Raw genomic sequence first — 27,957 nt, forward strand, 5'->3', positions numbered from 1 at the left:
GAGAGAGGATTTGCAGGGTTGGGAGAGGGCAGGGGACTAACTGTGTTGGTCGATGGGCCGAACAGGCTGTTCCCATGCTGTAACCATTCTATGCTTTTGCATAGTGATTTTCATGACACAGGAATTCTGAGATGCATTAGAACCACTGAATCCTTCTCTGGAGTGCAAATGGCGTAAAAGTTAGGGAATGGTATCCTCTAATGTCACCATCACTTTTAGTCTTATATTCCCTAGTCTTAGATTAACCAACCCACCAAATGTAGTTTCTCTATTTCTACCCTATCTGGTTAATTTTTTGCAGGGGATTTATAGTAGCAACACTAAACCTACCTGGGACAGGATGCTGCAGTTAATTTGGACATCAGATATGCCTATCCACTGCACATCGCATTATGTGAGAATCCGCTCCATTAGCAATGATAGTGTCGTCCTATTTCCTGGTGACAAAGCTTGGAGTGACTGGAGCCCACTGTTAACACTTGATGGTAAGTTACTCTTTACATTCTGCAGATGGTTATTGAAACAGCATCACTAATGCGAAAAAGGAAGGTTCTTGGTTGACAGCGTGTGAATCTGTATGATCCGGCAGGCTTCACCGGTGTGAAGTCACACTGAATTCTGAAATTCAGTGTGACTGAAACTGCTGCTTCTCTCCTACTCCTAGCCCCCACTCCACTAACTCCCGTACCAGCCCCTCCCCTCCCTGCCAGCCCTACCCCCACCAACACCCTCCCCCTTCCCTGCTGGCCCCACCCCATACCAACCGCCTCCTCACGTGCCAGCCCCCATCCCCTTCCTTGCCAGCCCCCTCACGTGCCAGCCCGTCCCTTTAGTGCCACCCTTCTCCCATAATCCCTCCTCGCCCCCTCTCCTGGACACATCTCCTACTCCCCTCTCCCATCCATTTCTTTAGCTCCGCACCCGATTTCTCCTCGCTGCTGAGGTGCAGGGTGTTGGTGAACCAGGGTAATGTGGTGGGGAAGGTTGTGGGCAGGAGCTGTACTGAAGCTCTTGTACAATGCCACCACTAAATAAGGAACTTTCCATTGAGCTGAGCGCAGACTCAATCTTCAGCTCACTGACTTCAAAAAGTCACCATCCAGCTTCTCTGCTGACTTTGCCACTGGCCCACTCTGCATCATCTGATTTAGGGAAGATCTTAGGCCGGTTTAGCTCAGTGTGCTAGACAGCTGGTTTTGTGATGCAGGAGGGCGAGGCCAGCAGCGCGGGTTCAATTCCCGTACCGGCTGAGGTTATTCACGAAAACCGTGCCTTCTCAACCTTGCCCCTCGCCTGAGGTGTGGTGATCCTCAGGTTAAACTACCACCACATGGGACTATAGCGGCTTTACCGTGCCTTACTCCTTCATGCAGTCAGCAGTGAATGCCTCTGCTGCCATTAACTGTACAAGTGCCTGTGGTCTCATTCTGTTCACAACTCCACTCCTACGTTTGTCACATCCTTGTTAAGTCAAAGGCTTCTCAATTATTTTGTTAGGTGAAAGATACATTAATGAGGACAAGGGGACTCCAGAATGAGTAAAAATAAGAACAAAGTTTTATTACTTATTTATTGGATTGGAATGGATTTGTTTATTGGCACGTGTACTGAACTACAGTGAAAAGTATTTTTCTGCGTGCAACTCCAACAGGCCACTTAGTACATGAAAAGAAAATACATAATTGGGCAGCACAAGGTACATAATGTAAGTACATAGACACAGGCATCGGATGAAGCATACAGGGTGTAGTGTTAATGAGGTCAGTCCATAAGAGGGTCTTTTAGGAGTCTGGTAACAGCGGGCAGAAGCTGTTTTTGAATCTGTTGGTGCGTGTTCTCAGATTTCTGTATCTCCTGCCCGATGGAAGAAGTTGGAAGAGTGAGTAAGCTGGGTGGGAGGGGTGTTTGATTATGCTGCCCGCTTTCCCAAGGCAACGGGAGGTGTGGATAGTGTCAATGGAGGCGGGTTTGTGTGATGAAATGAGCGTTGTTCACGACTCTGTAACTTCTTACGGCCTTGGCCGAGCAGTGTCATACCAGGCTGTGATGCAGCCCGATAGGATGCTTTCCGTGGTGCATCTGTAAAAGTTGGTAAGAGTCAATGTGGACATGCCGGATTTCCTTAGTTTCCTGAGGAAGTCATGTATACAACGCTGTTGTATAGGGGCTGGTTTAGCTCACTCAGCTAAATCGCTGGCTTTTAAAGCAGACCAAGCAGGCCAGCAGCATGATTCGATTCCCGTACCAGCCTCCCCGGACAGGCGCCGGAATGTGGCGACTAGGGGCTTTTCACAGTAACTTCATTGAAGCCTCGTGACAATAAGCGATTTTCATTTTCATTTCATGCTTTCTTGGCCGTAGCACCGACGTGGGTGGACCAGGCCAGATTGTTGGAGATGTGCACCCCTAGGAATTTGAAACTGCCAACCATCTCCACCTCGGCCCTGTTGATACTGACAGGGGTGTGTACCACTCTTTGCTTCCTGAAGTCAATGACCAGCTCTTTAGTTTTTGAGGGAGAGATTGTTGTCGTTATACCACGTCACTAGGTTCTCTATCTCCCTCCTGTATTTATTTGTTTATTATTTTTTTCTTGGGACGGCAGATTTCCTTCCCTGAAGGACATTAGTGAGCCAGTTACGACAATCGACAATGGTTTCATGGCCATCATTAGACTTTTAATTCCAGGTTTTTATTGAATTCAAATTTCACCATCTGCAGTGGCAGGATTTGAACCTGGGTCCCCAGAACCTGGGTCTCTGGCCTACTAGTCCAGTGACAATACCATTAGGCCACCTCCTCCCCACAAATTATCAGTGCCTTCCTGGCCACCTAATATACACTGGGCAATTAAGATACCCCGCCTCCAGCGGGGGAGCTCGTACTTTGCAAGGAGCATGGGGAAGACGAGCAATCCTACCCCATAGGTCCTGTGTGGGATATTACCCCTAATAGTAATAGTTTCTGATGAAACGTTATCACCTGAAACTCTGTTTCTCTCCCTGTAAATGCTGACAGAGCTGCTGAAATTTTCTTGCATTTTCTGTTTTCTTTGTAATTAATATGACACTGTTCTGTTCATTTTTAAGGACTGGACACAGATAACCGATTCAAAGATCAAATCTACCCTATGGATGGTACTGTTCTGGAAGTGGGAACCAGCTTGAAATTCTGTTGCATCGCTGCTGAAGGAAAAACAGTTGAGGAATTAACGTTTGGCAACTTGAACGCATCAACTATTAAATTAAGTAACAGGAGTCAAGCAGTCAGTGTACAGAATATCGCCGCATCGATTTCGTCTGGAACAAACGTTGTTTGCCGTCTAAACCCAACTGAGTACATAGGAGCAGTCATTTATGTCGGCTGTAAGTGTTACGAAGAGATGAATGGGAATTAATTTTGTTTCTGTATTTGAGCTGATATTGACGAAAGGACAGTAAATGTTGCATGTTGATGTGATTCAGAGATAGAGTACCAGTGCACCTTACACAGTGTCCACATCCTGTGTAGTGCCAGTATAGCATACACCATGCAGTACAAGTGTACTGCACATCTCCTCTGGCACCTGCCCAAGGCAGCGTTTGACTGAGTGTGGCGTCAAGGAGCCCTAACAAAACTGGAGTCAGACACTGAATTAGTAAATAATACCAAAATGTATTGAATAAAGGATGAAATAAACAACAATACACTTACCAATTGACTAATAAAAGGAAAACAGAATTATGCTCATCAATAATACACTATAGATTTCACGATTTCAAATGCCTTCACCCCCAAAGGAACCACGGTAGCATGGTGGTTAGCATAAATGCTTCACAGCTCCAGGGTCCCAGGTTCGATTCCCGGCTGGGTCACTGTCTGTGCAGAGTCTGCACGTCCTCCCCGTGTGTGCGTGGGTTTCCTCCGGGTGCTCTGGTTTCCTCCCACAGTCCAAAGATGTGCGGGTTAGGTGGATTGGCCATGCTAAATTGCCCATAGTGTCCTAAAAAAAAAAAGTAAGGTTAAGGGGGAGTTGTTGGGTTACGGGTATAGGGTGGATACGTGGGTTTGAGTAGGGTGATCATGGCTCGGCACAACATCGAGGGCCGAAGAGCCTGTTCTGTGCTGTACTGTTCTATGTTCTATGAACCTGCATTATTCAGGGTCTACACTGACTAGGATTTGCCTCTGTCCCTGGGTCCAGTGGTTGTGCTGACCAGAATATCCCCTCCCCCTGAGATCTAGCCATCAACTGGTTTCTCTCCATTTGATGTACAAACAAAATGGTTACTGTAACCCTCTTTTATCTCTAATTCTTTCATCACCCCACCGTGACCCACTATTGTTGTTCACAGCTCATTAACCAAATCTCATTGGATCTGGTCATCGCCGCATGTTGCTGTATGCATATAAAACAGTGGATTATTTCAAGCTGGATCTCTTATCCAGACTCTTCAAGGTGTTGCAGGGTGTGTGGAGAGTGCTGGAGTACGGTGTTGAGATAGAGGATCAGCCATGATCATGTTGAATGGCGGAGTAGGCTCAAAGGGCCGATTGGCCCACTCCCTCCCCTGTTTTCTATGCTTTTATATTTCTATCTCAAAACTGGATAAATGCCTTATTCATCATGCCCAGCACCAGACTAGTCAAGGACAATGTATTCTGATAGGGGACACTACTGGATAGCGTAGATTCCTTTCTCACAGATGTTGCTACAGCATTTTTTAAGTTTCAGACTTTAATTCTAACATAGGAATATTAATATGAAATACAGAAATAGATATAATCCAATTCTTTTAAACTATTTGAATATTAATTACTTGTCCTTCAGTTTCAGGGGTAATGAGGTACTTTTTTAGACTGTTTCTGGTCGGTGGCATAGATACATAGAAGATAGGAGGAGGCCTTTTGGCCCTTCGAGCCTGCTCCGCCATTTATCACTATCATGGCTGATCATCCAACATCTGAATATTGATTTAGTTTGTTGTTGAAGATTAGCAACGTCAACATAGAACATAGAACAGTACAGCACAGAACAGGCCCTTCGGCCCTCGATGTTGTGCCGAGCAATGATCACCCTACTCAAACCCACGTATCCACCCTATACCCGTAACCCAACAACCCGCCCCCTTAACCTTAATTTTTTTTAGGACACTACGGGCAATTTATCATGGCCAATCCACCTAACCCGCACATCTTTGGACTGTGGGAGGAAACCGGAGCACCCGGGGAGGATGTGCAGACTCCGCACAGACAGTGACCCAGCCGGGAATCGAACCTGGGACCCTGGAGCTGTGAAGCATTTATGCTAACCACCATGCTACCGTGCAATCCAAACATAGCTTCATTTCTATTAACTTGTTCGTACAAAATTGTGACATGACCTGGTTGGTCAGTTTCAGAATATACGTTTGTAAGAAGCCTTTAAAATAACATGGTTAATTTAAAGCACATTACATCCTGTAAATCTAGGCGAGTGTACACTAAGCATACCTATCTTCAACTGTTTCTTCAATGACCTTCTCTCCACCATAAGGTCAGAAGTGGGGATGCTCGCTCATGGCTGCACAATGTTCAGTACCATTCGCACCTCCTCAGATAATGAAGTAGTCGTGTCCGTAGAAAGACCTGGACAATATCAGACTTGGGGTAGCAGGTGGCAAATTATGTTTGTGCCTCATAAGTGCCAAGCAAAACCCATCTCTCAACAAGAGAGAACCTAACCAACTCTCCTTGACCTTCAATGGTATTCCCATCTCTGAATCCCCACCATCAACATCCTGAGGTTGACTACTAACCAGAAACTGAAATCGACTAGCTATATAAATACTCTGGCTACAAGAGCAGGTCAGAGGCTGGGAATCCTATGGTGACTAACTCACCTCCTGACACCCCAAAGCTTGTCCACCATCTACAAATTGGAAATATGTTTTAAAAACAAATTCATGATAGCACTGCGCCGAGGTCCCAGGTTCGATCCCGACTCTGCGTCACTGTCCGTGTGGAGTTTGCACATTCTCCCTGTGTTTGCAAGGGTGGTGCATTGGCCACGCTAAATTGCCCCTTAATTGGAAAAAAAATGAATTGGGTACTCTAAATTTATATTTTAAAAAAAAAGAAGAAAATTCATACATGGAATGTGGATGTTGCTGGCTAGGCCACCCATAGGCCGGGGTTCTCCACTGTGGTTCCAGCCCGCTACTGCTGCTCGTGAGGCGCTCAGCCAAATCTCTCATTCACTGCAGCAGGACTTTAGAATCCCTCTGCCATGAATGGATGGAGATCCCGCCTCTAATTGCCCTCAACTAGGTCAGGTCGACCTCCCTTCTTGAACCGCTGACGTTCATGTAGTGTATGTGTACCCACAGTGATGGCATACTCATCAGTTGCCTGAATGAGTACTGCTCAAGCAACACCCGATGCTTGACACCATCCGGGACTAAATATCCCGTTTGATACGCAGCCAACCTCACCTTCTACCTGTCATTTCCACCACCATTGGCAGACAGCAGCAACTGTGTGCCCCATCTACAGGTTGCACTGCAGCAACTTGCCACGGCTCCTTTGGCAGCACCTTCCAATCCTGCGACCTCTACCACCTGGAAGGGCGAAGGCAGTAGGTGCATGGTAACATCACCACTGCTAGTTTCCCCCTTCAAGTCACACCCCATCCCTACTCGGAACTATATCATCGTTCCTTCACTGTGGCTGCGTCAAAATCCTGGAACTCCCTTCCTAGCAGCACAGTGGGTGTACCTACACCACATGGACTGCAACGGTTCAAGAAGGCAGCTCACCACCTTCTCAAGGGTTGGGCAACAATGATGTCCACATCCCATGACAGCATAAATTTAAAAAAAAAACATACATTCCATAGTCTCTACAATACCAATGTACTAGATACAGACTTGTGCAATATATACACTACTGAATGCGATGGACATGGTATCCTTTGATCATGATCCCCATCTCAAAAGATGATCAACAGGATCTGCATTCAATGGGAGATTGTGTCAAATTCCTTTTGTCCTATTGACTTAATTTTATTTTTAAATTCCAGACTGATGTTCTCAGTACTCAGCTTATTATCTATATCTGGATTCTATCGTACTTGTACATCATTACTGTGACGGTAATTACTTTAGAAAGCAACATGGTAATGAATGCTTTCAAATGTCTGTTTTCTAATTTAGATCCACCTGATGTACCACAAAATCTCAGCTGTGAAACGCGTGACTTACAGACACTGACCTGTACTTGGCACCCAGGAAGGTTAACTTCATTAACTTCAAGGCGTAGGACTACATATTGCTTCATTGACGGGTAAGTTCCTTCTTCGGTATCCATATCACTTTTCTCTTTGTAAATTTGTGTTCATCAAGGTGAGCGTTCAGACCTCAGTAGAGTAGCAAGGACGATACTGTTATCGTCTTTCTCCATCCAGTCTTGCGTCTTTTCCATCTGCGGCTGCTGTCAAATCAATGTTGAATTAGGAGCAGTTCCCAGACCCAGTGGGGATGGGGCTGAAACTGCCTGAATGTTTTCTATTAAGTTGATAGATAGATGAACGTTCATCCTCCCCGTACCAGCCTCCCCGGACAGGCGCCGGAATGTGGCGACTAGGGGCTTTTCACAGTAACTTCATTGAAGGCTACTCGTGACAATAAGCGATTTTCATTTCATTTCATTTCATCTCGTTCATTTGGATATGATTTGGGCATTGATCCCACAGGTGAACAATCAGCTACTTCAGACCAGATTCCGTAACTTGTGTTTTCCTTCGGTCCAGCTGTCCAGATGTTTATGCTTCAGGCTAGGAAGCATAATATCAGCAGCGTATGCAAAGACAACTAATTTTTCTGGAGTACCTCCCATGGTGCAGCATATATGGCTTTGTTGGTCATTCACACTGCAGGAATTCCTGCGTAACATGTGATCACGTTGCAATCGGCGCGGTACAGGCTTCTCTCCTGAAAGTCAATTTCACTCCCTTTGACTGTGAGCAGCCTCTCGCTTCACAGCTGAAGGCTATTTCAAATGAGGGATTAGGCTGGTTAGTTGTGAGAGTACTTCACGCTCCTGAACTCTCCTCGAGAGCACAGGTGCCATGTCTCAGAGGATGATTAGTGCCCTGCATATCCAACAACCTTGGATGCCTGAACAGTGTGTCTGGACTCTAGGAGTTAGCACCATAGAGGCAGCTGCCAACAATCAAACACCAAAGAACTGGGGCTTCACCATTGAGGACCCTCTCGCGGCAGAAGGGAAGTGTCTGGTTAAGCGGAGGGCAGCTGAGCACTGCGTCTGGCCATGTTTCCAGCTGAGGGCTGGGGCCCAGTGGCTCCTGATGTGACCATCTGGACCAGGCCCACCAAAATGCCCGAGCTGCAGGATTTGCCGTCATCGCCAGGGTGACCCGGTCCCTGGGGCTGATTGATGGGACAGATGCCGGCTTGCAAGCACCGGGGCATATTATTAACTATATTAACAAGAAGGGGTTCCACTCCTTGAATGTTCAGATCGTGTGCGATCGCTACATCAGAATCATGCACGTGTGTGCCCGCTACCCTGGGAGCATGCACAACAGCTACATCCTGGGGCACGCAGAGGTCCCCGGTGTCTTCGAGGACCACCCCAGGTTGACGGGTTGGCTCATGGGAGATGAGGAATACCTGCTGAGGGCATGATGATGATACCAGTGTGGAGGTCTGAGATCAAGGTGGAGACCCAACCCAATGAGGCCTACGCTGCCATCCATGCTGTCATTGAGCGGTGAAATATGGATGGCCCAACCCCATCAGATGGTGATCCTGCAAGACGATGATGTGGTCAGTGAGGGGGGATAATTGTCTGGGACATCGTTAACTCACTTGATAACAGTAAGAAGTCTTACAACACCAGGTTAAAGTCCAAGATGTTTGTTTCAAACAATAGCTTTCGGAGCACTGCTCCTTCCTCAGGTGAATAGGAAGGAGCAGTGCTCCTAAAGCTAGTGTTTGAAACAAACATGTTGGACTTTAGCCTGGTGTTGTAAGACTTCTTACTGTGCTCACCCCAGTCCAACGCCGGCATCTGCACATCACTTGATACAGGTCACCTGGGTGAAGGGGCGGTGGATCCTCAGCTCTCTGGCGAGGCCAACCTTGCTGTTGGTCACTGCTCTCTCCTCGGGCAATTCTGCGATCACACAGGGGTGAGGACTCTGATCTCTGGCATCCGGCCCCCTATCTTCGCCGTTTCTTACCGCGATACTCAAGAGCAGCCCAACGCAAACTGGAGGGGCAGCATCTCATTGTCCGATTAGGCACATTCCAGACTTCGGGACTCAACAACTTCAGACTTTGAACGTACCCTCCATCTTCACCTTTTTTGGCATCTTTGTTTGTCCCAATGCAAACCCACCTCTGCCTCCCCACACAGAGCCATCTGTCACTTGTTCAGTTTTGTTTTCACTGACCTTTGTTCTCCTATTAACACATTTCACTGTCTTACCGTTATGCCATTATCAGTACCTTCTTTAATCCGTAATGCTACCATTGACACTCCCTTTGTCTTGTGTCCATGACATCTTTGTCAACCTCCGACCCATCCCTGACCTTTCATTCTGTTTTGCATCCTCGATCCCCCTCTCCACCTATGTAACTATTACATTTCTATCACTCTACATCTCTGAAGAAATCATATGAACTCAACAGATGCTGCCTGATCTACTGAGTTTATCCAGCATTTTCTGTTTTTCAAAACAAGTTATTCATTCATTCATCGAGCTTTGACAAAAAGTCATCGGACTCGAAACGTTAGCTCTTTTCTCTCCGTACAGATGCTGCCAGACCTACTGAGATTTTCCAGCATTTTCTCTTTTGCTTCAGATTCCAACATCTGCCGTAATTTGCTTTTATTCATTCATTTTCCGCACAGAAATTGGTTGTTCTGTATCCCCATGAGTTGCCAATGAGTTGTCCTTTCTATATATGTGACATTTCTTGGGGAACGTTTTAACTTTAATCCCCTCAGTTGTGCATTTGAAAGTCTGTATCTGTAACTAGAAGGTATTGTCAAACAAAATGATACACAGCAGTGACTGTACACCGCCTCCTATGTTATCATTCCTCAGGCCTTTATGGGAGCCTCGTTTATGTGGGGAAGCTTCAATGAGCAATCCCGATTACCGGTGTGGAATTCCTATTTCAAATGGCAGTGGTATACACAATATTTCAATACATGCTACAAACCCCTTGGGGGAAGCGCAGTCCCATATACAGGTGGATGTGGCCCGTGTGTGTAAGTATATCGCTTAAATAAAGACTGTACTAATAATCCCTTTGGTCTTCCTTCTGCTTCTATTAAGGGAGGCACCTTTTGAAATATGTAAACTTGTTTCTGGATGAGTCAGCTATCCTCCCATAACTCATTCAAGTGCCCATCCCTTGGGTATTAAACCAAATATCACCAGCAGCCTGTTCAGACCAGTTCACAAAAGTGCAGCCTAGCATATAGGGAGGGAGGGCGTCTTTATTTTTTTTTGATCTCCTAGATAATAGAGTTTCTACATTCATGCAAAATTATGACTCAAAGAACGTACACAGCCCAATGTTGTCATCTCTCGGCATCATAAGTGAGCTTTCCATTGAACCCCAGTGGTTCTCCGAGTTTAAAAATAAAATCTATCTCAAGTCAGTTGTTTTGCAGCTTCCTATTTGGTCTGAATGGTGCCATTCGCTTTTTGTTCGACACAAGGTTTGATAAAGTCTGCAGGGATTAAGTTGATGATTTTTAATCTTCCTTCCAGTTCACCCTTTTGCCCCTCACCAGCTGAAGCAAGAAGCTATCACATCAATCACTGTCACCGTGTCCTGGTCTGATCAGCAAGATTATACTGGCACGGGGCTGTTTTGTGAGATGGTGATCAGAGATGATTCGGGGGCAATCATGTTGGTAAGTAAATACAGCAAAAAGATTGAATTTGTTTTAGATCTCTTTTCTTTCCGTCTTTGCTGAAGTCACTAAGTCCTCTGGGACTGGCACTCTGACGTCTGCCAAGTGACCATGCCTTCTGTGTGAGTGTGTGCATAAAGAGCACAGACCTGATTTAACTCCCATCAGCTGATCTAAGACTGAGGTGGGGAGAAACTACTTGACTCAAAGGGTTGTGAACTTTTGGAATTCTTTGCCCCAGAGGGTTGAGGTAGCTCCATCATTGAATATATTTGAGGCTGAGATAGACAGAAGTTTACTCTCTCATAATTAAGAGATATGGGGAGTGGGCGGGAAAATTGATGCCCGAGAACAGTGATGATTGTATTGAATTGTAGGGCAGCACGGTAGCACAGTGGTCAGCACAGTTGCTTCACAGCACCAGGGTCCCGGGTTCGATTCACGGCTGGGTCACTGTCTGTGCGGAGTCTGCACGTTCTCCCCGTGTCTGCGTGGGTTTCCTCCGGGTGCTCCAGTTTCCTCGCACAGTCCAAAGATATGCAGGTACGGTGGATTGGTCATGCTAAATTGCCCTTGGTGTCCAAAAAGGTTAGGTGGAGTGATCGGAATAGAGTGGTAGTGTGGGGTTAAGTTGGGTGCTCTTTCCAAGGGCTGGTGCGGGCTCAATGGGCCAAATGGCCTCCTTCGGCTCTGTAAATTCTATGAATTACAGAGCAAGCTTGATGGCCATATGGCCTGATTTCTTGTGCCCTGGCTAAATGGTGATGTGATGCAAGCCTACTTCACTCAAGCTGGGAGGGAGGTGAGTAAGTTATGTTGAATGGTATTTCCATTCTTTTTTTAATAAATTTAGAGTAGCCAATTATTATTTTTTCCAATTAAGCATGGCCAGTCCACCTAACCTACACATTTTTGGGTTGTGGGGGGTGAAACCCATGCAGACACGGGGAGAATGTGCTGGTATTTCCATTCTTAAGAGGTATTGAGGATGCCTTTGAAAATAAGGACCCACATTGGAAAGAGTTTTAGGATGGTACATTTGATGGCTAAACAAGCTGATCCTCGACCAGACCCTCAAGCTTTTGGCAAGATCCGTTTCAGGAGCCAATAACCTTTTGTTTGGAGTAGTGTGTGTTCCTAGGCACTTGTTAAGAGAATAAAACCACAGATTTTGAACAAACGAAAACAAACTTTGCGATGCAAGGTCAGAAAGAATAAGCAATTTACAAAATCTGTTTTCAACTCTGACATTCAGGGTTAATCTGAGGTATATATGAATTAACAGGCAGACTGTGTTCAAACACACCATGCTGCACAATAAATGGCAGATTCAACCAAGATAGATTCCACGGATTTCTCAACAGCCCAACTGGACATAGGTTCCTTCCTTCCCTTCTATTCCATTTTCCCCCTCCCCTTTTCGAATGAGATGTCAAGGTGGAGGCCAGAGACAGTATGGCAGAGGATGGAGTTTACGTGAATGGGGCATGGACAAGGGTTCTGGTGGTATCATTGCAGGGACTGGCTGCACAATATGACCAAGATATTGGGAGGAGGTGGAGATTGGCTCTTGCTGTATGCCAACATTTCAGTTCCCCTAATGTGAGGTTGTGGATTTCAGGTTAAAGACTTGACTGCTTTTGGAAACCAAACATTTAGCTCCCTTTCTCAAAAGAAAGACATTGACTACACAGAACAGATTCTTTACCCCCAGAGTTATTGCTGAATAAATGACACCTAGCCTAATCTACACTTTTGTATTACAGCGAAACTATCCTGTAACTGGAGGACCAAAGAATGCACGACACACAGTAATATTAAACAATTTAACCCCCTATACAAGATACTCCATTACGGCTCGCTATTCTTCACTGCACTTCTGGAAGTGGAGTGAATGGAGCAATCTTATACATGTCACAACTGAACAAGCTGGTGAGTAACCAAGTGGGGAATGACTAGTTCAACATGTTCTCAGCTTATCACACAAAGAGAGATGTGAATTCTGTAGGTGGAACACTTGTTTCAGGTAACCGGATTAATAAACAAACTCCACAAGGTCAGACATAGCATGGGTTGTATGCAGGGTAAAGCTCCCTCTACATTGTCGCATTAAACACTCCCACGTTAGGTACAGCAGGGGTTAGATACAGAGTAAAGCTCCCTCTACACTGTCCCCATCAAACACTCCCAGGACAGGTACAGCACGGGGTTAGATACAGAGTAAAGCTCCCTCTACACTGTCCCCATCAAACACTCCCAGGACAGGTACAGCATGGGGTTAGATACAGAGTAAAACTCCCTCTACACTGTCCCCATCAAACACTCCCAGGACGGGCAGCACGGTGGCCTACAGGTTAGCACAACCGCCTGACGGCGCTGAGGTCCCAGGTTCGATCCCGGCTCTGCGTCACTGTCCGTGTGGAGTTTGCACATTCTCCCCGTATCTGCGTGGGTTTCGCCCCCACAACCCAAAAATGTGCAGAGTAGGTGGATTGGCCACGCTAAATTGCCCCTTAATTGGAAAAAAAAAATAATTGGATAATCTAAATTTTAAAAAAAACACTCCCAGGATAGGTACAGCACGGGATTAGATACAGAATAAAGCTCCCTCTACCTTGTCCCCATCAAACACTCCCAGGACAGGTACAGCAGGGGTTAGATACAGAGTAAAGCTCCCTCTACACTGTCCCCATCAAACACTCCCAGGACAGGTACAGCAGGGGTTAGATACAGAGTAAGCTCCCTCTACACTGTCCCCATCAAACACTCCCAGGACAGGTACAGCAGGGGTTAGATACAGAGTAAAGCTCCCTCTACACTGTCCCCATCAAACACTCCCAGGACAGGTACAGCACGGGATTAGATACAGAGTAAAGCTCCTCTACACTGTCCCCAATCAAACACTCCCAGGACAGGTACAGCACGGGGTTAGATAGAGTAAAGCTCCCTCTACACTGTCGCATCAAACACTCCCAGGACAGGTACAGCATGGGGTTAGATACAGAGTAAAGCTCCGTCTATAATGTCCCCATCAAACGCTCCCAGGACAGGTACTGCACGGTGTTAGATACAGAGTAAAGCTCCGTCTATAATGTCCCCATCAAACACTCCCAGGACAGGTACAGCATGGGGTTAGATACAGAGTAAAGCTCCGTCTATACTGTCCCCATCAAACACTCCCAGGACAGGTACAGCATGGGGTTAGATACAGAGTAAAGCTCCCTCTACACTGTCCCCATCAAACACTCCCAGGACAGGTACAGCATGGGGTTAGATACAGAGTAAAGCTCCGTCTATACTGTCCCCACCAAACACTCCCAGGGCAGGTACAGCACGGGGTTAGATACAGAGTAAAGCTCCCTCTACACTGTCCCCATAAAACACTCCCAGGACAGGTACAGCATGGGGTTAGATACAGAGTAAAGCTCCTCTACTGTCCCCAATCAAACACTCCCAGGACAGGTACAGCACGGGATTAGATACAGAGTAAAGCTCCCTCTACACTGTCCCCATCAAACACTCCCAGGACAGGTACAGCAGGGGTTAGATACAGAGTAAAGCTCCCTCTACACTGTCCCCAATCAAACACACCCAGGACAGGTACAGCACGGGGTTAGATAGAGTAAAGCTCCCTCTACACTGTCGCATCAAACACTCCCAGGACAGGTACAGCTTGGGGTTAGATTCAGAGTAAAGCTCCGTCTATAATGTCCACATTAAACACTCCCAGGACAGGTACTGCACGGTGTTAGATACAGAGTAAAGCTCCGTCTATAATGTCCCCATCAAACACTCCCAGGACAGGTACAGCATGGGGTTAGATACAGAGTAAAGCTCCGTCTATACTGTCCCCATCAAACACTCCCAGGACAGGTACAGCATGGTGTTAGATACAGAGTAAAGCTCCCTCTACACTGTCCCCATCAAACACTCCCAGGACAGTTACAGCATGGGGTTAGATACAGAGTAAAGCTCCCTCTACACTGTCCCCATCAAACACTCCCAGGACAGTTACAGCATGGGGTTAGATGCAGAGTGTATAGATACATAGAAGATAGGAGCAGGCGGAGGTCTTTTGGCCCTTCGAGCCTGCTCTGCCATTTATCACGATCATGGCTGATCATCCAACTCTTCAAGCCAGGGAACACTTCAGCAGTCAAGGGCATTCAACCTCTGATCTTCGGGTAAGCGTTCTCCAAGGCAGCCTTCAAGACACGTGGCAGCACAGAATCGCCGAGCAGAAACTTATAGCCACGTTCCGCACACACAAGTACGGCCTTAACCGGGACCTTGGATTCATATCGCATTACATTCACCCCACACCATCTAGCCTGGGCTTGTGAAATTCTATGAACTGTCCTGGCTTGAGACAATTCACATCTCTTTGACCTGTGATTATCCCTTTCTCCAGTTGCAGTGTCTGGACCCGTAAAGACTTAATTACCTGCAAAGACTTGCATTCAAAGTATTGTCTTGCATCATTGACTTTGTCTATATATATTATGTATATATCTTTCTGGAACCCATCCATCTCTTCTTTCATCTGAGGAAGGAGCTGTGCTCCGAAAGCTAGTGATTTGAAATAAACCTGTTGGACTTTAACCTGGTGTTGTAAGACTTCTTATTGTATAGTTCCAGCAACACATCCCTGCGTCTGTACTCAAAACCTCTCGCAATGAAGGCCAACATACCATTAGCCTTCTTTACCGCCTGCTGCACCTGCATGCTTACCTTCAGCGACTGGTGCACAAGGACACCCAGGTCCCGCTGCACACTCCCCTCTCCCAATTTACAACCATTCAGGTAGTAATCTGCCATCCAGTTTTTCCTTCCAAAGTGAATATCCTCACACTTATCCAAATTATACTGCCATTGATTTGCCCACTCACCCTACCTATCCAGATCATGCTGCAGGACCTCTGCATCCTCGTCACATTTCACCCTCCCACCCAACTTGGTATGATCTGCAAACTTTGGAAATGTTACATTTTGTTCCCTCATCCAAATCATTAATATATATTGCGAATAGCTGGGTTCCCAGCACCGATTCCTGCGTTTCCTCATTAGTTACTGCCTACCAATTTGAAAAGGACCCATTAATTCCTACTCTTTGTTTCCTCGCTGCCATCCAGTTTTCTATCAACCTCAATACACTTCCCCCAATCACATACGCTTTAATTTTGCACAAAAATAAAATGAGTAAATCTCCCTCTACACTGTCCGCATCAAACACTCCCAGGACAGGTACAGCACGGAGTTAGATACAGAGTAAAGCTCCCTCTACACTGTCCCCATCAAACACTCCCAGGACAGGTACAGCACGGGGTTAGATACAGAGTAAAGCTCCATCTATACTGTCCCCATCAAACACTCCCAGGACAGGTACAGCACGGGGTTAGATACAGAGTAAAGCTCCATCTATACTGTCCCCATCAAACACTCCCAGGACAGGTACAGCACGGGCTTAGATACAAGTAAAGCTCCCTCTGCACTGTCCCCATCAAGCACATACTGGCTTGGAGAAGAAAAAAAACTTATCCGAAATATAAGATTTTGAGCCTCCAGCTATGTGACAAGAGTCAGTGATGTAACCACAGTTGAAATTACTGTTATAAATCACAATGGACAGGCTTGTTTTGTCACCTCTGAGTTGAAATGTTTGATTCATGGCACTGTCGGCAGGAATGTCGTGTTTTGTACTCCACTGCGCTTACTGCTTTCTGTTTTGCTGGTAGTCGTACCGTAGCAGTTTGTGTTTTCAACCTATGTATTATGAATTCTGGTGATTAAACCCAATCTGGACGCAAGTAAGGAGGAATTAGGTTCTTTATGTGCAATGGATAGTTAACCGTTGTGACAAGGCGATCCCATATTGGGAAATTGATCATCTGTAATGTGAAACCTTTTATCCCTCCTCTGTCTACTTTTCCTCACAAGTGTATCTAATTGCAGCTCCATCAGTCAGCCTGAATATCTGGAGAAGAATTAAACTAGCAGAATCATGCAAGGATTCTATGAAGAGAAATGTGACCCTTTACTGGAAGGTAAGGACCAGAAGTGGCATTTTTGAAGTACAAGGTGATACCACCAAGATTGAGCAGGAGAAAAAGTACACGACTTTAGGATGGATGTCAAGGATCGGAGAGGTTGGAGAAGAGCTTTTCCACTATGGTACCAGAGAGGAGGGATTTCAGTGAAGCTGAGACATTTGGAGAACCTTAGTTTGTTCTCCTTCGATCAGAGAAAGGAAGGGAAGGCGAAAAACGCCAGAAATATTCAGCAGCGTGTGTGGAGAGAAACAGAGTTCAAGTTTTAGGTCAATAACCTTTTATGTACTGGTTTATTGCAAGGGCAGTCGAATATATGGCAGGGAGGTTTTGCTGCAGCTGTACAGGGCCTTGGGAAGACCGTGTGCAGTTTCGGCCTCCTTCCTTCAGAGGGGAATATAACTAGGTTCGCTTGAATCTGCTGATTAAACCCAATCTGCAGTGAGTGGGTTACCTTACCAGAAAGGATTTGAACACGTTGGCCTCGTATCCATTGGAGTTTAGAAGTAAATGAGAAGTTCTCTGGCCAGTGGAAGCAGTTCCTCCTTATCTGGTCAAACCCTCCATAATTTTAACATTCATAGTTTTAGCAATCATATTAAATCACCCCTCAACCTTAACACAAAAGCAAGACACAGCAACCCTGGAAATCTGGAATAAAAAGAAAATGCTGTTTACCAAGGAAGGGTAGATAGAAGCAGAGATAATAGGGGCAATGGGCCATTTGAAAGGAGGTACTGGAAAGGGCGGATAGGTCACCTGGCCCAGATGGATTGTATTCCAGATTGCCGGTGGGAGTGGAAATAGCGGAAGGGAGTGGAGATAGCGGAAGGGCCTATCGTAATCTTTTCCTCGATTATGGGGTGATGCCAGAGGATTGGAGAGTGGCACATGCCACGCCCTTATTCAAGAAAGAATGTAAGGACAATCGTAGCAATTACCGGCTGGTCAGTTTAACATTAATAGTGGGTGAGGTTTTGGAATCCAGCATCAGGCACTTGGGAAGGTCTGAGCTAGTTGAGGAGAGGCTGCATAGCTTTGTAAACGGCATGCCACCCTTGACTAATATAATTAACTTTTTCGATAAAGTAACAGCCAAGGTTGATAAAACAGGAACCAAGAAGTTTCCGATTGAGAGAAAAGTTGGTGATGAAAGTGAGAGTCTGGAGATGTCTTTCTTTGCACTTTGTCCAGGGATCAAAGTCATTTGAGTGGTCAAATAAACTGCTTCAGCCTTTCTCTCTCTCTCTCTCGCAGCCACTGTCAGCAGCTGATTCAAATGGTCCAGTTTTATCCTATTCCACAACTTGGGAAAAGGTTGGAAGCAATTTGTCATATTCCGTTAAGACACTGACATCGAATTCAGAGATACAGATCGATCAAGCTGGCTACATAATTACTGTTATCGCACAAAATATTGTTGGGAAGTCACCTCCCTCTGTGATTAGGATCCGTCCACACTCGGATGGTGAGTGCTAAACGGCTTACTCCTGTTTCTATGTTCCTCCCACCATTCACGCTTCTCTAATTCACTGAGAGACCTCGCTGCTTTCCATTTAAAACCTGACTGCCTCTTCTTTCTGCTTCTCCAACCTGGCAAGAGTGATTTTGTTTTGGTTGGGGGGGGGGGGGGGGGGGGGCGTGGGAGGGAAGCGAGGGGAAGGCAGTGCCTCTCATACTCCAGGAGCAGAAACTTCCCGCACACTTGCGTTCATCAATCATTGAGATAAGTCAAAAAGTTGCTTATTATATAGTCTTTTGTGGGGAACGCTTTAAGTAGCATTTGCTTCATATCAATTATCGTGGCCTGTTCATTTTGTAATTTCACTACTGCACTGGGAGACCTGGACCAACAATCCAGGGAACAGAGTTCAAATTCGACCAGATTGTAAAACTGGCGTAGGTGTAAGTGACCAAGAAGGTGTTGGATTGTTGTAAAAACTTGCAGTGCCCATTAGGGAAGAGAGACCTACTGTCCTTACCTACATGTGACTCCCTGTTCCATGTCAGTGTGGCTGCATCTATTTTCCAAACTGACCTAGACAGTGAAAAAGGCCGACTACCCACCAAGACCTTGGGGGTAACTGGCATGGTGGCGGTGGTTAGCATTGCTGCCTCGCAGCGCCAGGGACCCAGGGACGCGGGTTCGATTCCGATCATGGGTCACTGTCTGTCTGGAGTTTGCACGTTCTCCCCACATCTGTGTGGATTTCTTTTGAATGCTCCCACAGTCCAAAGGATATGCAGGTTAGATAGATTGGACATTCTGCAGTTGCCCCTTAGTGTCTAAAAAGTTACTTGGTGTTACGGGGATTGGGTAGGGGCCAAGATAAGATGTTCCTTCGGAGGGTCGGTGCAGACTCGATTGGCCGAATGGCCTCCTTCTGCACTGTAGAGATTCTTGCTGTCTTTTCCCGTTGGATCACTTCCCCAAATATGAATAAAATATAAACATGGTTGTTTTGTTTCGTTGCTGGAGAGGGTGAAGGCATTGCAAAATTGAAGCCATAGTTTCCAGATTCAATTCCTGGCCATTATGCAGTTGGTTGGTGCTTGGTGGTGTTCCTGCTGGTCTGTTAAGTAGGAACTAAATTCACCAAGGTTCCTGGCCCTGGTGCCTATCCATTAATCTCCGCTGGAAAGTTTTATTTTAATAAGTCGTTAGATTCATAAACTGCGTTTGGAAATGAGTTGTCGCTTTCGATGTTTAGACTGTCATACATGGTACCCGGTGGTCACAGAAAGCCGCCAGGGATTGTCAGTCAAACAATGCCCCTAACCCAAAGTTCAGCCAGGGTCACAAATGAGTGACGCCATGCCCCCTGGGTTTTGTTGTGCTACTAAAACACTTGAATCAAAATAACTGGAGAACAAACCCTTTCCCTCCACCCATTGCACCCCCATTTCATTCATAGCTGCTGCTAAGGTTGGATAGAATGAAAGAAAGAGGCCAAATTTAAAACTGGGTCTGAAGCAAAATGGTGGAGGTAGGGAGTAAAGGGGAACAATCCCATGGAATGATTGGGAGTGACAAAGCAGTTAATGTATCAAATCGATGATCTAATAATGTTGGGCAGCTACTTCCTGCATTAATAATAATAATCCTTATTGTCACAAGTAGGCTTACATTAACACTGCAATGAAGTTACTGTGAACAGCCCCTAGTCATCACATCCCGGCGCCTGTTCGGGTGCACAGAGGGAGAATTCAGAATGTCCAATTCACCTAACAAGCACGTCTTTCGGGACTAGTGGGAGGAAACCGGAGCACCCGGAGGAAACCCACGCAGACACGGGGAGAACATGCAGACCCCGCACAGACAGTGACCCAAATCGGGATCGAAAGATTCTCTGTAAACTTTTCCTTTAATCCCTTGATATTGGCACATGCAGTGAGCTCCACTGTGTGGGTGGGTGGTCATAACCATAGTGCCCCATGAGGTCCTTTTGGTTACATTTCCTTCCGCAAGTGAACAGCCTCTCAATTCTTTTCACTTTTCTTTGTAGATGTAAATTTGGAGTCGGCCAAAGTCATTGGTGTAGGGGGCGTATTCAACCTCACTTGGCAGAGGAACCAGGTCGAGAGCTGTGGTTACACCATACAGTGGTGTCCATTCCTGAATGATTCTGAGTGTAATATCACCTGGCAGAAATTTCCTTCAAACGTAACAAGTGTTGCACTAAAATCAGGTAAAGTATTTTAATCAAAAAATGGTTTCCTTCAGATTGCTGTCTGACCATCCCACTCGCTTTCTCTTCAACTCATTCACTCTGAACATCTATCTCTCTCTCTCTGTGTGTGTCTCTCTCTCTCTCCGTCTCTGTGTCTCTCTCTCTCTCTCTCTCCGCCTCTCTCTTTCTCTCTCCTCTCTTTCCTCTCTCTCCTCTCTCTCTCTCCTCTCTCTATATCTCTCTCTCTCTCTGTCTCTCGTTGCCGTGGACCCTCGTCACTCTCTCTTTCTCTTTCTCACTGGCCCACTTGTCCCACTCCCCTCCCGCTGCAGTTTTGTTGCCTTATTAAATTGATGCCGAACAGGGTCACAGGCAAACCTTGGGAGACCATTCTGTCCCTCCAGCCCATCATTCCTCCCGCAGCACTTAACCAGTACCTAACAACAGCAATATGAGCAGGAGTAGGCCATTTGGCCCATTGAGCCTGCCCTGCTGTTCAATATGATCACGGGTGATGCTTTAAGTCTGCCGTACTCCCTACTCTGTCTCCATATCCTTGACACCTTTAGCCTAGAGATCTATTTTGTTTGTAAGTGACTTGGTCTCCACAGCTTTCTATGATAGAGAATTTCACTGGTTCACCACCCTCTGAGTGAAGATGTTTCTTCTCATCCCAGTCCTAAATGTCCCACCTCATATTTTTGTCCCACTGTCCGATCTTATCACTCTGTTTCAACATACTTCTCGACATCAGTCCTTTATCTTTTCCCAATTTGAACCTCTGATCCTGCAGTGTGTGGTGTAACGTGAAGAAATGTTTGGGATTCCATCTCTTCTACATACTATCCCATCGGAATCTCCTCTTTGCCCTACATTACTGCTGAAGGGCCCCAGATTAAAATTCCCTCTGACATTGTGAGGTCATCGGACCGTAGGAAATGGGAGCAGGAGTGGGCCATTCGGCCCATCAAGTCTGCTTGCCAGTCAAGGCGATCATGGCTGATCTTCCTCAGCACCATTTTCCCACATTACTAACCCACATAATCCCATAATGCATTCAATATCTAGAAATCTGTCAATTTCCGTCTTGAACGTATTCAGTAACAGCTTCCACAGTCCCCTGGGTAGAGAATCCCAAAGATTCACCAGCCTCCGAGTGAGGAAATTCCGCCTTATCTCAGTCCGAAATGGCCCACCCCTGATTCTTCTCCTCTCACTCTCTCTCTGCCTTTCTCTGCCTCTCTCTGTCTCTCTCTGTCTCTCTCTGTCTCTCTCTGCCTCTGTCTCTGCCTTTCTCTCTCCCTCTGCCTCTGTCTCTGCCTGTCTCTCTCTCTCTCTGCCTCTCTCTGTCTCTGCCTCTCTCTCTGCCTTTTTCTCTCTCTGCCTTTCTCTCCTCTCTCTCTGCCTTTCTCTCCTCTCTCTCTGCCTTTCTCTCTCTCTCTGCCTCTCTCTTCCTTCCGCTGCCTCTCTCTCTCTCTCTCTTTGTCTGTCTCTCTCTCTCTCTTTCTCTGTCTCTGTCCCTCTCTCTCTGTCTCTCTTTCTCTCTCTCTCTGCCTCTCTCTCTCTGCCTCTCTCTCTCTCTGCCTCTCTCTCTGCCTTTCTCTCTCTCTCTCTCTCTGCCTTTCTCTCTCTCTCTCTCTCTGCCTTTCTCTCTCTCTCTCTCTCTGCCTTTCTCTCTCTCTCTCTCTGCCTTTCTCTCTCTCTCTCTCTCTGCCTTTCTCTCTCTCTCTCTCTGCCTTTCTCTCTCTCTCTGCCTTTCTCTCTCTCTCTCTCTCTGCCTCTCTCTGTCTCTGCCTCTCTCTCTGCCTTTCTCTCTCTCTCTCTCTGCCTTTCTCTCTCTCTGCCTTTCTCTCTCTCTCTGCCTCTGCCTCTCTCTCTGCCTTTCTCTCTCTCTCTCTCTCTGCCTTTCTCTCTCTCTGCTTTTCTCTCTTCTCTGCCTCTCTCTGCCTCCCGCTGCCTCTCTCTCTCTTTGTCTGTCTCTCTCTCTCTCTGTCTCTGTCCCTCTCTCTCTGTCTCTCTTTCTCGCTGTCTCTCTTTCTCTCTGTTTGTCTGTCTGTCTCTCTCTCTCTCTCTGTATCTCTCTCTGTATCTCTCTCTGCCTCTCTCTCTGCCTCTCTCTCTGCCTCTCTCTCCGTCTCTCTCTCTGTCTCTCTCTCTGTCTCTTTATCTGTCTTTGTCTCTCTCTCCCTCTCTCTCTGTCTTTTTCTCTTTGTCTCTGTCTCTCTCTCTGTCTCTGTCTCTCTTTCTCTCTGTCTCTCTGTTTGTCTGTCTCTATCTCTCTCTGTCTCTCTGTTTGTCTGTCTATCTCTCTCTGTCTCTCTTTGTCTGTCTCTATCTCTCTCTCTCCCTGTATCTCTCTCTGTCTCTCTGTCTCTCTCTCTCTGTCTCTCCCTCTCTCTGTCTCTCTCTCTCTCTCTGTCTCTCTCTCTCTCTCTCTCTCTGTCTCTCTCTCTGCCTCTCTTTCTCTCTTTCTCTCTGTCTCTCTTTCTCTGTCTGTATCTCTTTCTCCGTCTCTCTGTTTGTCTGTCTCTCTCTCTGTCTCTCTGTTTGTCTGTCTCTATCTCTGTCTCTCTCTTTGTCTCTCTCTGTCTCTCTGTCTGTCTTTTCCCCCCTCTCTCTCTGTTTGCCTGTCTCTATCTCTCTGTCTCTCTGTTTTCCTGTCTCTCTCTATCTCTCTCCCTGTCTCTCTCTCGCTCTCTGTCTCTCTCTGTGTCTCTCTCTGTCTCTGTCTCTCTTTCTCTCTGTCTCTGTCTGTATCTCTTTCTCTGTCTCTCTGTTTGTCTGTCTCTCTCTCTCGGTCTCTCTCTGTCTCTCTGTTTGTCTGTCTCTATCACTCTCTCTGTCTCTCTCTCTCTCTTTGTCTCTCTCTGTCTCTCTCTCTGTCTGTCTCTCTGTTTGTCTGTCTCTCGCTCTCTGTCTGTCATACCCCCTCTCTCTCTCTGTCTCTCTGTTTGCCTGTCTCTCTGTCTCTCTCTCTCTCTTTCTCTCTCACTCTCTCTACCCCCCTCAATGGGGAAACATCATGCCTGCAGCTACCCTGCTGAGCATTGTAAGAAATGTGTAAGTTCCATTGAGACAGCGTTTCATTCTTCTGAACTCTCTCCCTATCTACACCATGGAATTATATTTTCTTCACCAGCTCCTTGCTCTCTCCCAGTGGAAAAAAGTTGATTTGCTGCTAAGTGCCTGTGTCACACTGATCTATTCTGAGAACCACCCCATACTAGCTTTACAAAGCTAAATTACTGGGAGATATAACTCTTAAAATGTGTGATTAGGTTTGAACTGTTTTGATAATGACCTGTAATATTTCTTACAGATACCTTTCAAGACGGGGTGCGGTACAACCTTGAGGTGTACGAGTGCAGGAATGATGGAGATTACCTACTGAAGAGGCTGGTTGGGTACGTGCGTGAACTAGGTAAGTGGAGCCTAATCCAAGTGGTAGCTGAATGTGCCGCAGTACGCAGTTGGTGTCAGAGGCAGTGCGACTGATCTCTGATGAATAAAAATAAATCCTGCCTTGTTCGGCCCCCTTACTAGAAATTGTAGATTTTTCTGCGTCTCCTGACGGGCTGGTTTAGCACAGTGGGCTAAATAGTTGGCTTGTAATGCCCGTTCAATTCCCGTACCGGCCTCCCCGAACAGGAATGTGGCGACTCGGGGCTTTTCACAGAAACTTCATTGAAGCCTACATGTGACAATAAGCTTTTATTATTATTGTTGTTATTATTATCATTGCTTCCGAGCGAACAATCTTGCCCATTTCTACCTATCAATGCACTCATGTCACGGTGCAAAATATGGTTAAATTGCCCGGTGACCTTGATTGTCAAAGGTGCGGGATGCTGCCAGTCAATGTTAAGGATGGTGGCAAATACATTATAAAGAAAATGATAACCCTGAGAGTAAATTTGTCCAAGTGTTCAGGGGACTGCGGGGAGGCTGACAAAGCCGCTTGTAATCACAATGCTTTGAATCTGTTTCTGCATAATTCCACCATAGCTAATTAGTGAAGGCTGTTCAGCGCTTATATCAGCATTGACATTAACGTTACAAGTTGATCAAAGATAAGAGGCTGGTTCCGCTGAGAATCAATAACCCGAAAGCTGGGGGTGTGGGAGGTGCAAATCACATGTTTTGCACAGAGTTGTTCTGATCAGGAATGAGTTGCCTGCTCGGATGCTGGCAGCTGATTCAGTGGTTAACACTGGAAAGGAAATTTGGTTAAATACCTGGAAAGGAAAGTTTTTCGAGGTTATTGAATCAACCCTGTAAAACGAGCTTTAACAAATCATAATTCTGAAATGCTGGCTCAGTTTTTGACGTGACACAATGAGAACTCCTGGTGCCACTATTTTCTGAGTGTTTGATGAAGAATACACTGTGAGATGTGCAGTATATTGATTGAGGTCCTAATACTATCCCTGGTCTTAGGCCCTTCTGAAGCTCCAAAACTGAACGTCAAGGAAACTACTGAAAATTCGGTGCATATCCAATGGAATGACATTCCTGTGGTCAAACAGCGAGGATTCATTAAGGGGTTCAAGGTTTATTACAGTAAACTGTACAATGATTCAGCAGCCTTCAAGCCCATGGACGTACAGAGACAGAATATAGGTAAATATGCAAGAGTTGATCTTATGATGTGTTCCTGCTGGGTGAACACATCCTTCCCATAAAGAGCAATGTTCATAATTTCAGCCTTCTAATCCCTGGAAGCTCATAATGTGACTCATTTATGTTTGCCAGAAGTAACTTGCGTTCATGCGCAGGGGCCTGTCCTCTACAAACAAAAGGAATGTGTTCAAGCCTTTTTTGAATTGCCCAGAGGACCTATTGTTCCATTTTGTTTTATCTATGGCATTGCCTCAGCCAGTCAGAGTTGACTTGCCGACCAATCCACACCCTCTCCTATAATATAAACTATTGTGAAAGTTTGAAATTTGGCATTCTTGCATTTGCCCTGATGAAAGGTGCAAAACTTTGCAAAATGTCTCTCTTTTCAGTTCTGTACTACCAAACAAATCTTTATAATCCTGTGGGAAGCCTCAGGCCTTGGCATTGAGGTGCCTGATCCAGTAACACAATACTGTATTAGGAAGTGCGGGGAAGGGGAATTTTATCACTGCTATTTAGTTTCTCAGTCATTGTTTCGTAAATCTGTAAATTTACAAATGTGGGCAATTTGTTCCATAAATCACAGGCGAGTCAGCCCCATTTGCATCTGTATTTCCTGCTTGTTGGTTTGTTCTGTTGAATTTTGGGGCCTGGAGGTTTGGAAAAGGCTGTGCTTAGCGCTGCTGTCACATCCAAGAATAGCTGGGAGTTGTGAATTTTGACACTCGGGCCTGTGCGGTTCAGTGTTAACTTGGCAGTGTTTTCACTCCTTAAGCTGTTGGGAAGGTGGAAAGGCACAAATGAGCTAAGATATTGTTAGACGAAGAAAGTTAAATGGATTTGATGGAGGACACAGATTCAATGTGATTGGCAAAAAGCCTGGGGAGGGGATAAGGGGGTGTGCAGGGGGTGTTGAAAGAGGTGACAAAAACACAATGGGTTGCGTGGTCCACTGTGCTGTATGGTGCTATGTTCACCACCATCTCGGAGAGTCCCTGATTTTCTGCTTTCCCCATTTTCGATAGTCGATTCACCGCCAAAGATCATGAACATCTCCGACACAAAGACGTTTACGATCACCGGCCTCGAGCCTGGGACGACCTACAAAGTGGCACTCATCGCCTACACTGGAGGAGGAGAGAGTCCCAGCAGAAGTGTCACTGTGACTACACCAAATAGCCGTAAGTCCGTCCGTACAGAACGCTCACAGCAGCCTGCTAGTGTCATGGTAAAGGATCGGAAGTTGCTTCCGATGTGATGTGATTTGTGCTCGTTATCTGGGCTGGTGGGGCTTTGTATGTTTGTGTGATATTGTTCTGAGACTCGAGGGTTTGAACTGAAATAGTTCCACTCTAACATTCGAATCCCCTCCAGCCACTGTGCTCAGTTAACCACTCAATTAACCTGGGTCACTGAAAGAGAGATTTGCAATTACACAGTGTCCATCGCATCTCTCTGAATCGTGCATTCCGATTTTAATGCAATTTGCTGATAATAATTCATAGAATCATAGAATTTACAGTGCAGAAGGAGGCCATTTGGCCCATCCAGTCTGCATCGGCTCTTGGAAAGAGCACCCTACTTAAGTCCACACCTCCACCCTATCCCCGTAACCCAGCAACCCTACCAAACCTAAGGACAATTTAGCATGGCCAATCCACCTAACTCACTGGCTGTTCAGTGCTCAGTTTTTATTCCTTGCCGGGATTGGCAAGTATTTGTGCCCATCTGCTAATTGCCCTGAACTGAGGTGGCTTGCTGGGCAGTCACGGGTTGACCACATTGCTGCGGGCTGGTTTAGACCAGTTGGCTGGGCAGCTAGTCCGTGATACAGAACGAGGTCAGCAGCGCGGGTTCAAACCTGTACTGGCTGAGGTTATTCATGCCTTCTCACCCCTGCCACTCGCCTGAGGTGTGGTGATCCTCAGGTTAAATCACCACCAGTCCGCTGTCCCCCTCAAAGGGGAAAGCAGCCTAAGTTCACTTGGGACAATGGCAAGTTTACTTACATTGCCGTGGGACTAGGAAGAACAGCAGATTTCTTCTGTAAATATACGTTCACCATGACTGAGAGCTTTCAATTCCAGAATCATTCATTAATTGTATTTTATTAATTGAATGAACCTCTCCCCCCTCTTTCATGGCGGGAATTGAACCCGTGTCCCCAGAACCTCTGGATTTCCAGATTGTTATACCATTGCCTCCTCCTTCCCCACCCACAGGATGTGATATAGGCACGGTATGGAATATACATCAATTGAAGATTTGTGTGCAAGTGATTTTGATGAATGTTATTTTATTTTGTCTTTGTTAGTAACAGAATATTCTGCAGTGGGGGTAGTGTAAAGGAGATGTGGGTGGTTCAGATTAGATTGTACTCTCTCCTCACGGCCAGTCAGTTCTTCTGTATGATGTACATCGCAAACTTCACATCCCACCTATTGGTCCCACATTAAGACGCAATCCCCTCTCTCCCTGCACCCCAGTCCCTGGCGTGAAAAATGTATCTGTTAGCTTTCTAATGTTTGTTTTTCTTCCCCAATCAGCTATTGCAGTGATCCTCGGCGTTACCCTGCCCTTGGTGGGGATTATAACACTGGGAATCATTCTCAGTATCTTCTGTTACCGGAAGCAAGAATGGTAAGTTCCTTTTTAATGATCAACCATTTCAAACAATCTGTTAATTTCAGGCAGTTTAATCTTCC

At 46.1% G+C, this 27,957-nt stretch overlaps 1 protein-coding gene across 9 annotated transcripts in view; it reads left to right on the forward strand.

Moving 5' to 3' along the window:
* Positions 1-27,957, forward strand: part of lifra (LIF receptor subunit alpha a) — a 240,741-nt gene that overhangs the window by 196,295 nt on the left and 16,489 nt on the right. For all 9 annotated transcript variants that reach the window (XM_038805950.1, XM_038805949.1, XM_038805948.1 and 6 more), the window contains 13 exons: positions 302-485; positions 3,090-3,365; positions 7,173-7,302; positions 10,094-10,260; positions 10,769-10,914; positions 12,681-12,846; positions 16,867-16,958; positions 18,219-18,429; positions 20,468-20,650; positions 23,952-24,053; positions 25,070-25,252; positions 26,278-26,433; positions 27,799-27,892. In XM_038805950.1, the coding sequence (XP_038661878.1) occupies positions 302-485; positions 3,090-3,365; positions 7,173-7,302; positions 10,094-10,260; positions 10,769-10,914; positions 12,681-12,846; positions 16,867-16,958; positions 18,219-18,429; positions 20,468-20,650; positions 23,952-24,053; positions 25,070-25,252; positions 26,278-26,433; positions 27,799-27,892 (2,090 nt within the window). The remainder of the gene's footprint in view (positions 1-301; positions 486-3,089; positions 3,366-7,172; positions 7,303-10,093; positions 10,261-10,768; positions 10,915-12,680; positions 12,847-16,866; positions 16,959-18,218; positions 18,430-20,467; positions 20,651-23,951; positions 24,054-25,069; positions 25,253-26,277; positions 26,434-27,798; positions 27,893-27,957) is intronic.

The sequence above is a fragment of the Scyliorhinus canicula genome, chromosome 8, assembly GCF_902713615.1.
Source record: "Scyliorhinus canicula chromosome 8, sScyCan1.1, whole genome shotgun sequence".
NCBI classification, from domain to species: Eukaryota; Metazoa; Chordata; class Chondrichthyes; order Carcharhiniformes; family Scyliorhinidae; genus Scyliorhinus; species Scyliorhinus canicula.